The sequence below is a fragment of the Centruroides vittatus genome, unplaced genomic scaffold (genome assembly GCF_030686945.1).
Source record: "Centruroides vittatus isolate TY-2023 unplaced genomic scaffold, ASM3068694v2 contig_370, whole genome shotgun sequence".
Classification (NCBI taxonomy): Eukaryota; Metazoa; Arthropoda; class Arachnida; order Scorpiones; family Buthidae; genus Centruroides; species Centruroides vittatus.
Genome location: NW_027122193.1, coordinates 2,626,603 through 2,642,529, shown reverse-complemented (window position 1 = coordinate 2,642,529; position 15,927 = coordinate 2,626,603). Strand labels below are relative to the sequence as shown.

The 15,927-nt window shown below is 30.8% G+C and overlaps 2 protein-coding genes across 2 annotated transcripts in view; one reads left to right on the top strand and one right to left on the bottom strand.

Moving 5' to 3' along the window:
• The window catches only part of LOC136975317 (serine-rich adhesin for platelets-like), a 51,111-nt gene extending 47,072 nt beyond the window's left edge, over positions 1 to 4,039 (top strand). Inside the window, exon 12 of the mRNA XM_067270372.1 lies at positions 1,274 to 4,039. Within this exon, the coding sequence (XP_067126473.1) occupies positions 1,274 to 3,757 (2,484 nt within the window). The 3' untranslated portion in view covers positions 3,758 to 4,039. The remainder of the gene's footprint in view (positions 1 to 1,273) is intronic.
• Positions 4,040 to 9,790: 5,751 nt separating this feature from the next.
• LOC136975354 (uncharacterized) lies at positions 9,791 to 13,710 on the bottom strand. The gene is made up of 5 exons (XM_067270411.1): positions 13,344 to 13,710; positions 12,580 to 12,677; positions 11,919 to 12,041; positions 10,156 to 10,348; positions 9,791 to 10,041 (listed from the first exon to the last, which is right to left on the bottom strand). Exons 1-5 carry the CDS (start codon positions 13,483 to 13,485, stop codon positions 9,884 to 9,886), a joined length of 714 nt encoding a protein of 237 aa, XP_067126512.1. The 5' UTR covers positions 13,486 to 13,710; the 3' UTR covers positions 9,791 to 9,883.
• Positions 13,711 to 15,927: the final 2,217 nt, after the last annotated feature.

Genomic DNA, 15,927 nt, shown 5'->3' with positions numbered 1-15,927 from the left:
AAATTCACTCAAACTCACTTGCTGAATTATCTGATCGCAAAACATCGCCAGCCATTCATCGATTCACCTTGATATTGTGTCGTTAGAAAGTGGAATGTTTTCTCAATTTTTTTTTTGCTTCTTCCACACCTATTAAAACACTTGATCATATCAATTGCAGCAGGCAATATGAGGTTTTCGGCGATTGTATGGGGTTTGGACATCTTAGCTACTCTTAATGCTACGAGATAAGATGCTTCAAGTACACTTTTATCAGTATGGCTTAACTTACAAATAGAAGTTTGTTGATTTCTCAAGGTATGTAACTTTCTTTTGAAAAATTCCAAGGGTTTGTTTTTATGAGCCGAATGTTTAGTTTCCAAGTGTCGAACTAATTTTGATGGCTTCACGCTCATCGGAGATCATCGGAAAGAACTTGAGAGCAAACAATGTACTGTGGCTTTCCATCCAATGAGGTAAAACCATAATTTAAATAACTGTCATTGTACAATCTTGTCTTTTTACCAACCGATTCACTGGATGTAGACGGCTCACTTCGTTTTTTCACAAATTTATCCATTTTGCATTAGAAATTTAGAAAAAACAATTCAGTTTCACGGTTGACTGCACACTAAAATAAAAGCACCAGACGCACACTTTGCATTCGAAACTTAACTGAAGTGGTGAAATCGCCAGCATCTCTTTTATACTAGTGACAGCATGACTTGTTCAAAAGAATCCATATGCATGTTCAAACATGCTCTCACGGTGAGTATTATAGAAGGAGATCAAATTACAAAGAGCACGTACACATCAAGTTGGAACTTGTAAATTGCTCACGTATGTACTCGTCATACATGCATGTTCATACCCGTCGCTATAAACGCAGCGACATAAAATAATAGGAATAGTTGTATTACATTTTTTTATACTGTCAGTATTTTCTTAATGTATAAAATTAGTGCAATGTGATTATATAATATTTAAAAACTTTACATTTATAAACAGTCAAAATTCAATTAGTAATAGTAAGGCGTACTGTTATTATTCCTTTGGGTGGAGGTCGCAAAATATAAATTTTATTTGAGTTTTATAAAGCTTGAAAATTTTTTAAGTGAAATAACACATATGTATTATGAACATAATTTATACTATTACTTGATGTATCTTTATTATTAAAATATCAATTATTAGTTTTAAGAGATTGTTAAAATTAAATTACATTACAGTTAATTTATAAACTATTAGATATTTATTTTTGAACCATTAATTTGAAATTTTATTTGAATTTCAGAAGGAAACTGCAGAAACCATCTGGGACAACGAACCAGATGAAGAACAGGCAAATGCCATCATTTGTACTGAAAATAACGAAGACTCTGTAGATTGTAATGATTCTCCAGATAATGATTCTTCCGAGGAAGAAATCAATAATACAAGAACCCAACGTAAACGCAGTTTTAATACTAAAGATGACAATGAAGAAGTAGATTATTCTTCAGAATTTGAACTTTCTGTAAGTTCAAGAGGTCGTATACGAAAAATCAGAAAAATGAATACCGTGACTGAAGAACGTCAAATTAGAACCAAAAAAATAAGTAATCAAAAAGAAAAACTTTGTGACCCTTCAAACACAACTTTAGACATAGATAATATGAATGATGGTGTTAATAAAAATTTGATCTCTAAAACAGTTGATCAAGCAAAAGGGCAGTATGAATGGGAAACGTTAAGACAAATAATTTTATCAGTAAATAAAGTTGATCAAGACCAATCTCAGGAACAAAAAGGACAATCAGGAAGTAAATTATTAAGTATTTTAAATAAATCGATACACCAAAAGAAAGAAAAAACGAGTTGTGATACCCCTAAATTAGAAAATGAAACAAAGCAAGTACAAGACGAAAGTGCATTATGTTCCTCTGTTAGTAATGATGATCAAATACTAAGTTCTGGATCTTACGGAACTGATGAAGCAGCTGACTTTTCAATCAAACTAGAGACAAAACCAGTTACCTCAAAATATAAGTCATGTTCTTATGCAACCACATCTACTTCATCTATTAATTCCAACAATATACCTCTACATTTAGATACAGAATTAAAATTGTCAAGTTCTTTATCAAACATTCCTTCAAAGCTGGAAGGTGAAAGTATTGAGAGAATAGAAGAAAAACAAGTTTATGAAGAGAAGAAAGATAGTATGAGTATTTCTAGTGAAATGCAGAATTTAAAATCAAACAAAGAAACCAATAGCGAACCAGTAAAAATTCAAATTAAAGGAAATTCTAAAAATATTATTGAAGGGAAAAATTCTCCACATTTGCAGTTTTATAATTTGAAATTATCGTCAACAGTTTTCAAAAATAACGATACACATGAACGGAAATCGTCTATTCAATCAAAATCTGCCCCTCAGTTATTATCTATTGTTGATCACAAAGGAAATAAAATATATCTGCAGTGTATACCAGTAACTCAAACTACTGAATCTTCAAAAAGCAAAGGAACTGAAGAAAACAATGCAATGACAACATCTAATACTACTAAACCTCATATTTTATTAAAAGAAACAGCTGTTTCAGTAGATAACTCGAAAAATTTATCTGTTCCTACGGCTATTTCAGTAAATTCTACACAGAATAATTCAAATTCTATATTATTGAATAATGTTAATGACAGTCATGCGTATCTTAAAGAAGGACAAAATATTTCTCTAGATAATTATTTAAAAGATACTCAAACAAAAATGGTTATTCCTATAATAAAAAATGCAAAGCCTGTAATAAACGATGATCATTCCACACAACTAGATTCTACTGCTCCATCTAGTTCCGTTACTTTGAGTAGAAATTTTTCATCCACTCAGCCTTCTGCTTATCAGTCAATACAAATAATTGGAAATGCATCTATTTTATCTTCTAAAGCAACAGAATCACAAAAGTTAGAATGCCCTCAAGATGCATCATCACTCCAACTTTTACACTTATCACCCACAAATTCTTCAGGCTCATCAAAGAAGAATGAAACATTAGTAAAAACTTTTCAAATATCGCAATCACCATCAATAATTATAGATTCATCTACCACAAATACATCTGCATCTTCTCAACCTAACAATATTTTATCTTCTAATGAAATTACAGTTTTAACATCAGGCAATACTAGTAAACTTGATTCTAAAATAATTTCCTCTCCGACTTCGACTCATCAGAATTTTCCATTCACAGTGGTACAACAGCCATTGAAATTATCACCTTCAAAATCATTGCAATTATCTCCAATTAAAACAACAAATTCTGTAACATGTGATAAATCGTTGTTAATTAATAATGTTGGAAACCAAATAAACAATAGCAGGAGTGTTAAAACTGTTCCAAATATATTAGTTAAGCAGAAACATATTAATCCAATTCAGGTATTTACAGTGAATTCAAACAGTTCGAACACACAAATCAAACAATATGTGGAATCAACAGTAAATGGATCATCCGTTAATAGAATAATTATGGCATCACCTTCGGTGCAAAATGCCGAAGTTATGCAGTATCAACTACCCGTACTAGAAACGAATTCCAATCAGCAAGGAATTCAAACGAATCAGATTAAACTGTTTGGCAACCAAAATATCAACGTGAAGAAACCATTGGTTTGTATAGAAGAACAAAATCCGACGACTGTGATATCTCCGCTCATCGTAGGGAACGGCTCTGTACAGAATGAAAAATCCAGTGCAGAACATAAAAAAAATATTCCTGTTGATCATATTTATACTTGATAAATGTTTTGTTTTAAAATATTAAACTCTATATTTATATTTATTTATATATAAATATAAATGTATAATATTATATATCTAAATATAAAAGTTTTAAGTTTAAAATATTATATATCAAATCTATTTTAGTATTCACGATAGATGATCAAAGAGTTTATCTCGTTGAGACTGATATTGTGATATATTGCATTTAAAATCAGGATATTTTTTAATTTATTCTGTTATTTCAAACATTTATTTATCTTTACTTTTAATTTAAAATAGTTATCTAAACTACTAAGATTTTTTTCCAGTAATTCTATTCTTATTTTTAATTTTTCTTATCTGTTTCCTTTCTATTTTTTAATAAATTATTTCTTAAAATTTATTTTAATAACATAACGTTAATTAAAAATAAAATTTTATTACAAATATAATTGATTAAACAAAAGATGTTTAATTATATATTTTTTACTACGTGAGTTAATAAAAGTGATTTTGATTTTAAAATATTTTGCAATCTATTTATTAAATATTACTATTTTAAAGTTTATAATAATAATAATAATTCTTATTAAATAAAATATTATATTTGTGAGGATAAATTAATTATAATCATTTAATAAAAATTTTATTTTAATTTACAGCATATATTCATCTGTGTATTGTTTTGTTGCCAAGATTATTTAATTTATTCATATAATAAAGCATATTATGGCTTATTTTCTTCAGGTAACTTGCAATTTATTATTTAAATTTAAAATATTTTTGCATATTAGTCTGTGATAACTCTCTTTTCAACTCTCGCAACAACACTTCAAACTTTGAAACTCCAAATTACTTTTTTCATTCATTGATATTGAGAAAAAGTTTAATTATGGATGCTATATGAAAACAGATGTTAGAATAACAGTTCTATTAAAATCACTTTTGTTTGTAGCTACAGTGGACCTTCGTTATAGCGCTGCTCGCTATAGCGCGGACGATGTTCACGGCGCGATAAGCTCAGGTTCGTGCAACGTTAGCGAGTAGCACATTTTATTGTTACTGCGTATTGAGTAATTGTGTATGTATTGAGTTCCTGAATGTATTTTGAATAGTGTTTAATTATTGTATGCATGATGAGTAAAAGGAAAGCTTACAGTGTGAAAGAAAAGCTTGACGTTATTGCTAAAGTAAAGAGGTGAACCACGTTACACCGCACTGCTCGGTATAACGTGGGTGTTGTTTCCCGCCCGAGATGCGCATTATATTGGGGATCCACTGTATTACTTATGAAATGTTGATTGTAGACAAAGACATTCACAGTGATAACTAAAACAAAATCAGTTGATGTAGAAACTGCATTTAAACAAATATTAAAATTTTTCCACGAATAATTGTAAATTCTTAAAATTTTAGCATGATACTAGACTTCTTTGTGTATCTGCTGATGTATCTACTAGTCATTTGTTGTTTTGTGTATCTACTAATAACATATTTTACTGTGTTATATGCTATTAATTTGTATCTGCTGGCAATAGAGATAAAATTTTGACAATCTACCAACAAAATCTATTGACCAGCTGACTAATTTTAGATACTAATTATGGCTGGTCAATCCAAAAAAATTTCATATGCCTTACAATATCAATATATATAGATAATTGTTTATTTCAACAATTACAATGCTCTAAAAAATGAATGCTGTTTATTTTAACTTCACATAAAATAGAAATAAATTCTGTTATTAAAACATTTTAATGTTAGTAATGAAAAACAGACCTTACAGAAATCTTTGTACATTAATATAACGAAATTTAACTGATATGAAATTCTCTATGTAAGCAATGGTCACACTTTGCAGTTTTTAACTATACAAACAATTTCAACTAGGATAGCTACAAGTTTAATGTTCTAGATCAGTGATCACACATACATGATTAGAAATTGACCAATGAAATTCAAGTAATGGTTGACAGTATAGGTTACAATTGACTTTGTGTGTTAAAAAATAAAATCAGAGAGAGCCATCCATCCTTTACATATCTTTCTGCAAATTTTGATGAAGAAATTCTACAGGCTTTTGTGGTTATAGACCAGTTCATTAGCTATGATTCCAACTAATTATTCCAATTTGCCATCATTTTAAATAGTCACAATGATGTAAACATGAAGACATTCACTGGCTGTACGTTTGCAATTTGGTCCCGAGCAATAAACTTTTTATTTTCAGTCACAGTGGCGCATTTGAAGGCGATTTACTAGTTACAGCTTTGTAAAGAGCAGATGTATATTTTATATGAAATATGGAGATTCATTTTTTCACAAATTATGAGTACAAATAAATTTTCTGAAAATAGATTTTACAAGAAAACCAAAAATGCCTGTAAATCTGTTTATACATATTTAATTCAGTAAAAAAGTTTATTTTGTTGATAGCTATCATCAGTATTACTAATTTTTTTTATCACTTATTTATTTTTAGTCAAAACGATTTCAAAGTAGAGAATCCAGTACAGGTACTCCTCACTTTATGACGGAGTTCCATTCCGATGACTATGTTGTTAAGCAAACTGGTCGATAAGCAAGGAGCTTGCGCCGGGAATATAGGATTGTTGCATAATTTGGATAATTTTACAACAAACTTCAAATTTATTCATAAAAAGACTATTATAGTACTATAAGATTATAGTGCTTAGTGCGCATGTCACCATTCGCCACTGACCGACACTCAAGCCGAGAAAGGGGATTCCCCGAATTGCAGGTCGAAACTTGATTGGTCGTAAGTGCGAGTGGTCATTAAGCAGATAAATCGTAAAGTGAGGAGTACCTGTACTTATTGTAATAACAAATATTATCATTAGGGATTTGCTGGTAAACAGTGTACTGTTTACCAGCAAATTCAGCAAAATGTTGGGCTTTAAAAAAAAATTATTAATATAAATTATATGTCTACTTATTGTTTACCAAATTTACTAGTAAAAAATAGACAGACGTGTAATAATTTAATAAAAAGTAAAAAAAAAAAACCTTACAGATGGATACTAGTCCAATCTTCACTGCTTGCCATGTCCAATCACCAGGAACAAATATTTCCATTGCAGAGACAACCTTTCTTTAGAGGCTATGCCTCTGCACAAATATGCAAAACAGTTTCTTTAGAGGCTATGCCTCTGCACAAATATGCAAAACAGTTTCTTTAGAGGCTATGCCTCTGCACAAATATGCAAAACAGTTTCTTTAGAGGCTATGCCTCTGCACAAATATGCAAAACAGTTTAAAATGTCCACAGGTGACAATCCCAACACAATTAAAAATATAATATTTCTTTGTAAAAAGGGCTGGCAGAATTACAATTTAATAAAAAGTAAAAAAAACCTTACAGATGGATACTAGTTCAATTCTCACTGCTTGCCATGTCCATTGCATATTTGTGCAGAGGCATAGCCTCTAAAGAAAGGTTGTCTCTGCAATGGAAATGGTTGTTCCTGGTGATTGGACATGGCAAGCAGCGAAGATTGGACTAGTATCCATCTGTAAGGTTTTTTTTACTTTTTATTAAATTGTAATTCTGCCAGCCCTTTTTACAAAGACGTGTAATAAGTTTTTGAAGCCCAATATTTATCTGTACACTCATTTACCTATATTTATATTTTTATATATTAATGACAGAAGCATCAAACATTTTTAAACTGTACAAATGATTTGTCATTTATCTTATAAATTATTACTTTACAATTTTTAAACTATCACATTACAGTACTGTGGATGGTTTGACAATTTGTTTCTTAACCCATAATGCCTAGAGCACAATAGCGATTTTAGTTGGCAAAACGGAATACGTTTATTTGAATGTAAGTGCTTGTACTGGTCACTTTATAATCGCTGCAATCAAAAATTTACAACATGCTTTATTTTTCAGGCAACAAAACTTTTACTTTTCAAAATAGGAAAAGAGAAATCACTAGTGTTCTAATTTTTACACTTGGAGTCAAAATTTAAAAATTACTCTTAATTTATTGGTAAACCAGTAACGTTTTGAAAATTTACCATATTACCGGTAATAAAAAATTCGATAAATATACAACCCCCGATTGTCGTCGGTTAACCAATGTTATCAAAGTAAGTGCATCTCAAACATACAATTTAAGATACTGTAAAAAGCTTATTGTATTCAGAGCAATCTTTATCTTCAGGTAAATAGGCATGTCTTAGCTATCTTTTCAGACTATTATTCCCAACATATGGCTAATAATATGCATTTGTTATCAGACTTACTTGGTGCTTTAAATGTTAATTGATATTTGCTTGTGATACAGCAGTAATTAATAAATGCTAGCAGTTTTATTACACGCTGGATGAATTACTATTAATTAATATTTTTTAATATATTTTTAATTGTTTTGCATGTCAAAACAACTAAATGTTCTTTAATATCAAGGTCAGTAAAATCAGAATTTTCACTAACTGTAGTCTTACTTACTCATACTATTAATTTTTATATAGATAAATCTCCAAAGTGATTGTAAGGTAGAACTTATTTATTACAATGGTCCACCATGGCCAAGTGAATAAAACCATTGAACAATGGAAATTGGTTATGGATTTACAGTTTGCAACTCATTGGCCAAATGGAGTTGTCCTGGTTTTCTTCACATATCTAACACCTAAATAGGGGTAAAGTCCTCCTATGAGACACTGCTTTTGACGGATTGCCCAAATCTTGCATCACCTTATTCCATCAATTCAATCCAATTACAACAAATATATATTGATTATTTTGTGATAATATGATTTGTTGTATTGATAAGCAGGACAAACAATCAAAAACATAATTGATAGTTGAAAATTTTAGAATTTTATGAAATGTTCTTTTATTCACTAGAAAGATTGAAATTTTAATACTTTTTTGTATTTTTAGAGCATTTTTAATACACAGATAAGTCCATGTGATAATTCTGAATGAAAATCAGTCCAGATTTTTAATTTACTTATTTTAATTAGAAAAATACATTTAAAATATGTTGTTTCTGGAAAACAACTGAAGAATGGATGATTACATTTATAGCACAGAATTGAGTTTCTTAACTGAACATAATTTCGTGTTGTAGCAATTAATGTACATTACTAAATGATGCTGGAAGACATTTCATCACAGGATAAAGTATTACAAAGTGAAAAATTACCATATGCAGACATTAGCGAGGTTGAGGCCAAAGTTTAAAACACGAAAACGTGTACGTCGGACGTTCGGCGCCGCTTTCCCGTAAGCCTAGAAGTTTGACAATGGCGTTTAGAATGTCGAGCACGATTCCACTGACTTTCCAAACACCATTGTCAAACTTCTAGGCTTACGGGAAAGCGGCGCCGAACGTCCGACGTACACATTTTCGTGTTTTAAACTTCGGCCTCAACTTCGCTATTTACAGATAAATATAATGAGTGTACACAGTTGAATGGATGGAAAATTTTAATCAAATTTATGGATCAAGAGAAGGAATTTTTAATATTTAATGAAATAAAGAATGGAATGATTGATGAAAACTTTGAAAATTAAGTAAGTATTCTGTTTATTGATTATGAAATTACAGGTTCATTGATTTTCCAGCACCTGACGATCTGGTACCTCTTTTGATCGGGACAGAATCGTGAAAGGACACTTAAAATTCCTACAACTGTCAAACCAGTTCGTCGAATGTCTACAGACATGATGCATTTACTCACATTGTCTACTTTGCAATTGATTGCAGTCCCTCTATTCTATGCGATTATTTTTAGCTTGTTTTGCTTTCATTTAATTCTAGCTGTGGCTTCAAAAAGTATCCACGGTATCAAATGTAAACACTCGTCCATATTTAATATATACTTAAATTAAGTTTCTAACAGTCAAGAGTACTAAAAACATTCGAAGCATGTAATTAGTACTCTAGAGTTTACTGTTAATGTGATCTCGGTTACTTTGGAAAACCTTTGAAACCGAGCATGCTGGAAATTCAATGGTTAACTTGTAATTGTATATATACTAGAGAATTTTATTTTAAGAATTATAAAATTTAACTTTTTCTAATTAGCATAATAAATATTATTTCTAAATTATCTGTTATGTATTTTTAGATAAACACATCTCTCGTTTTGAAATTATTTGGAAGTATCGGTTAAATTATTTCATTTTATTTTGTAATTTTGGTTGTGGCATCTTCTGTATATCAGTCTACAACAGTCTCCATCTGGAGACGTTCTGTAAATGTCCACTTTGTATCTGTGGTTAGACGAGTCGGAACCTTCCGTCATTTCTTTGATTAAAGTTCTCAAGGCTTTCTTAACTGAAATATAACATTAAAATTATTAATAATTAATAAAATTCCCTAAATTAAAATGCCCGCAAACTGCAATAGAAGGAAAAAATTAATAAGAAGAATGAATTTAGAAAAAATTACCTTTATCTTTTCCATAATTTTCTAAAAATTGTGTCGTTCTGTTTTTAGGAAATTTTGTTGATATTTTCTTAGATAAAATATCTACTGTTTGAAATGGTACCTGTATTGTTTTGTTTCTTATACAATCTAAGGTTAGTTGTGTTTCAGGAAGGATGTTGTTGTTCTTGTTGTTAGGAATTCTGTTCTGTAAGAGCTAGAAAAAAAAACGAAGGCTTTTAGTAAATAATTTTATAAATATCTTGTACAATATAAAGATTCTTCACTAAAAGTCTGTGTTTATACAACAGATTATTGGTTGTTTAATTAATATAAAGGATGGTCTTAGATATAAATTATCAATGATCCCATTAATAGTTTATATACTAGGGTTTTGTTTTACATGGGATTGTTGTATATAGATTCACATTTTCACGAATGCTAAATGGTTAGGTTAACCCGTGCCTAGTGCCAACGAATCTGACTTTTTAAACAAATAAACATCAACGAAACCCAATAATATAAGTAACAACACACCCAACACCCAAGTAAGTGAAGGTTAACCTTAATGGAAATATATACTTCATAGACTATGATATGGTAAATATATAAAAAACAAATATATCAGTTTTGTTTTCTTATTGATAAAAATAAAAAGTTATGTAAAAAGATAAATGAAATTAGATTAATTATTATTACTCTGTCATCACGAATGAGTTGAACAGCTGAATTCCTTGATTATTAAGTAATTTGGCAGGATTGACTGACCAATACGATTACATATAAATAAATTAAGGTGTAGGTTCATGTCCCATTCCGGGTTGATCTTTTCTTTCAGAATATTCTAAAATTAAATTAAATTAATATATTTTTTAATCAATCATTAAATTTAACAACTGATAACATCCTAACTGCCTCCCTCCTTTCAAAGTACATAGTAGTTATTTAGCCTTAATAGCCCGATAAAGGATATTGTTTGATGTTTGAAGTAATTATTGGGTTAGTTGCATTTATTACAGGGAGTCCATAAAGTCTGTGTGCAATTTAAAAAATTTATAACTTTATTAGTATTTGTGATAGAAGGAATCTGTAAAAAGTATTAGAAAGCTTAATGTACCTAGTTTTAAGTAAAATTATTTAGTAACAAATTTTCTAGAAATTGGAAGAGGTGGATCATTTTCTTGGCCTCCATGTTTGCCAGACTTTACTTCATTAGAATTTTTTATGGAGACATGTGAAATCAATAGTGTATGCAACCTCAATCGTTAGAAGACTGGAAAGCTAAAATAACTAATGTGATTTCAGGCATTATGGTAAATCAATTGGCAAATGTTTTTAGAGAACTACAAAATCGTATTATCCTTCGTATTACTAATGATGATGGACGTGTGGAAACTTAATAAAATACAATAAAGTTATAAATTTTTTACATTGCACGCAGACTTTACGGACATCCCGTATGATCTCATCAAAATTCTACGTATACGAGGCACAGAATTGAGCGAGCAAACTGGACAATCGCAAAGATGTTCACGATGCTAATTACTATTTTCATATTCTTTATCTTGATTTCAAGACATTACTAGTGTTCTAAAACCTCAAGAAAGATGTATTTGATTATCATCTTGTACAAAGAACATTTTAGTTAAATTTGTATCTCTTTATGTATTAATATTGAAGCAATTAAATTAATTACTCTTTTCAATATTACTTCTTTATACATAGTGATAACTTTTAAGTGAAATGTTACATAAATATGAAAATAAAATGCATAAGATAGTACTCACTCTCATGATAGTATATATAAAAAATATTCCAATGGCAATGCTGTAAAAAGGCATGATAAATCCAAATGTGGTACTACTTCTGGGCTGTGTAAAGGTTGTCCATCTGAATGGATGAATGAACATCTAAATAACAGAAATAATAATAGAAAAATTAAAAATTGCGTTAGTTGAGGTTTCAAAAGTTTGAAAAAATATACAGGGTGATACAAGGAAAAATATATCCATTAAGTCTGGACCCAAAGGACATATCTTCTGAAATCTTATATGATTAATTTATGATATTTCATTCAAATATAAGATATAAAAGACGTATGTTTGCCAGTTACTTTCGCCATGTTCCGAGCTGGACGATTTTGTTTTGAGGTACCACTACTTCATTTAATCTCATTTTGAAACTTTATAAAGAACTGAATATATGTTTTCTTTATAATATATACTTAACAATACAAGAATTTTGACATTATATAAACATTTATGTACAAAGATTCGCATCATTACAAATTAAAGTATGCACAGAAATACCATATTATAACATGTTTCTTCAATGTACATCTTGTTTTAATTTTATATACAGTTTATTAATATTTCGAAGTATTTTCACATTAATTTATATCTAAATTTATTGTTCGTAATCTTAAAAAATGTCAAAATTGTGACTTACTCTGGGGTTCTTTTTATTATATCCATATTCTTCGGGGCGAGTTTCTCTCATTGCTTCTCTCATCACGGTCGGAAGGTAATCTTCGGAAAGAGGATACACTACGGGAAACGGTAAGGGTCACCTTATTAATATCTTATCTAATAGTGTCATTTTCAATATTGTTATATACACTAAATTAACTTTCAAATTAACACTCAAATTTATATCCTATTATGCATATTATATTCTCATTCAGTAACCATATAATCTATTTTTGACAATGATGGTAGAGATGTCAATATATTACATATTTGTACAATATAATTTTTTAGAAATTTTATCTTTTTTATAAAATCTAATCAATAATTTTATACACTTTTGAATATATCCAATAGAAGAACCATTCAAGATTAGACTAGAAGTATTGTATGAGACAGTAATTTGTTAGTTTTTGATCAGTAAATATTTAGTAATTACCGTTACGGTTAATGTTACCCTTGGTGACAAGATGGCGGCTTGTCTCTGATTCCAGCAAGGAAACAGTGGGACTCACGTTCTAACCTAACCTATTCTAATAATTTGGTTGCTAATAATTATTAGAATAGATTAGGTTAGGTTAGAACGTGCGTTCCACTGTTTCCTTGCTGGAATCAGAGACGAGCCGCCATCTTGGCACCAAGGGTAACATTAACCACCATTACTGATCTACTAAACATAGATGTGTATGAATATTCTGCTGTATGTATACACTTACAACGAAATTTGAATGCAATTTGCTTACTTACTTGAAATGTCATCACCAGATAACGTGGCAAAGCTATCCTGCATCATGGGATAAAAGACTTTGGGCCACAAAACAGCAAAACAACAGATAACCGCAACTAAAGAGAAAATGCATCTTCCCGTCCCTATTTCCAAAAACATCATCAAAAAACCAGTTTCTCGGGTATTAAATTAGAATATTCCGCATCCCCGAACTCTTCTGGATGCTGTTTCCAAGGCAACGGATCGTTTTAGAAATTACGATCGATAAATTTGCTGTAGGACGATGCGCAAGTTTCGGATCTCTATTGCTGCTGTTGACAAATCGAAATTAGTGATAAATGTACATGATATTTATTTGCAAATGCGAATCTTCTTTATGTATTGATTGCAAATGCTCGAATGTCTAGAAAGATAACGGAGCGTTTTACTCGATCTTCGTATTGGTTAGATCCTCGTATGTCTTCAGTTAATTTTATGTAAAAAAAGAAAGGAATTCCAAAAAAAAAATTTTGTTTTATAAGCATTAAAACTATGAAATAAGTTTTAACGGTTCTGCCTCAATCACGATTACCTTAAATTTAAGTAATTTGATTTTTCGGCCACGTTTTATTCGCGTATCTAACACCTAAATATGGGCCAGTTTCCCGTAAAAGTCTTTCCAGGAGGCACCGAAGTTTCTTTCAGTTGTGACTAATGTTACAGGGATTGTCAGCAGGATTCTCTGCCTTCCAGGTATTTGGAACTATATTCTGCAATTTGTCCTCCTCTTAAAAATTGTACCAGCGAATTGATGTTTTTTCGGTAGTAAACTGAACGAAAAGACACGAATGTATCCTCTTAATATGCGATAAAATATTTAACACTGAATAATATGTGGCCTACCCTTAAAAAGATGCTCCACCTTCGCATTAGCATATATTGTAAATCTAATGATTGATCGAAACAAATTTTGAGAAAATTACAATCAAATTTTATTAAATCTTTCAGAAAATTTTAAAATATAATTGAAATGTACGTACAATTATTAAGAATAAAAAGTTATAATAAACACGGTTTTATTTCACCGCGATGATATTTCGTCTTTAGGTTCATTGGCACAATCGGTGCCATCCAATTGACCGTCTCTGGTAAAATGTTCTTCGTTAATGGACAGCAGGATGTCTCGAACCCGTTCGTGTGTCAATTCTGGTTGTGGAATATTTAATTCGATTTCAGTCGGATTGCTGGATTTTTCTAGTGGCCGCATTTGGTCTTTGGGTCTAATATTTGTGGCATATTCCGGAGCTATAAACTGGTTAACATCATTTACTTGGGTTTCTTTATCAAATGCACTCTTGTTTGAACCGGAACGATTAAATTCGGATGTATCGGTTCCCTGGTCGCAGTTGGGAAGAGGTTGCAGCCAATCGACGTCGTTTTTATATCGATATACTTCGGGAAATCTGATTATGCGCGACGTGGCAACTCTGGAAATCCACATTTCCATTTTGTGTTTGCACGAGAGAAATAATTCAATAATAACCATAATTAAAAGGCAGGACGTTAGGAATGTCGCGGAGAAACCAAAGACATAGAGCAATAGTTGATGTTTGATGATCCACGAATAATTGAAGTACTCCTCGTGTAGTACGGATTTCGTATCAGTGTAATTAATTGGTGTATTGTTAGTGATGTTCGGTGTGCCAAGTTCTCCGCTCGAATTTGTTTTATCTCCGACTTTCTTCTTGTATTGTTTTCGGATGTCGTCGATCGAATAATCGTCGTATCGAGGACGATACGTAGTTTCAATCATTTTATTCGGACCCTTCCTGTATAAAGCTTTAGTGCAAAACACCGGATGTAATTATGTCTATGATGATGAAAATGTCGGTAGACCTAAAAACTTATTTAAAGGATTGTAGGCCTACAACAGATGAGGCATTCAAAAATAGGGGAAGCAACCGAAATTGCAAATACAGTGGATTGTCATCCAATTTTTCATTGGATGCCAATAGTCAGACCTCGGAAAACAAAAAGAATATTCTCGTTCGAAAGTGAATTTATCGAATGGCAAGAACAAAATTTCGAAGTCGGTTATTTATTTATTAATAATCGAAATAGCTATTTCAAACCTCGGTAAAAAATATGCATTATTGAAGGAACATAATGATGTTTTCGCATTTATTTATTAAAAGCAATGGACAAGCAGAAAATTAAAATATTGTAAAGATTTGGAGATAAAATTGACGGACGGTAAATCTTCCGATATAAATTCTTCGGAATTATGCGAGGAAATAGAAAATATTTTAATTTCTCTTAATCCGCATCTTCCGTACTCGGGTATACATTTTCGAACGATCTTAGCGTTTTCCCCACTTTGTCAACGGCACTAAGGATTTATTCGACCGATACCCGCGACTGTCGAAACCGGCCAAAGATCCTTTTCAAAGCCGAAAATTATAAAAAATCATATCCGCAGTGCGACGACACAATGACACGGGATAGACAGAACAATCGGAAGCAATTTGATGTTCTATGTTAATAAGTTAGATACGGGAGATATAATAAAAGATTTTGCTGCGAAAACGTCGCATCGAGTAAATTTTACATAAAAGCTTGTACAAT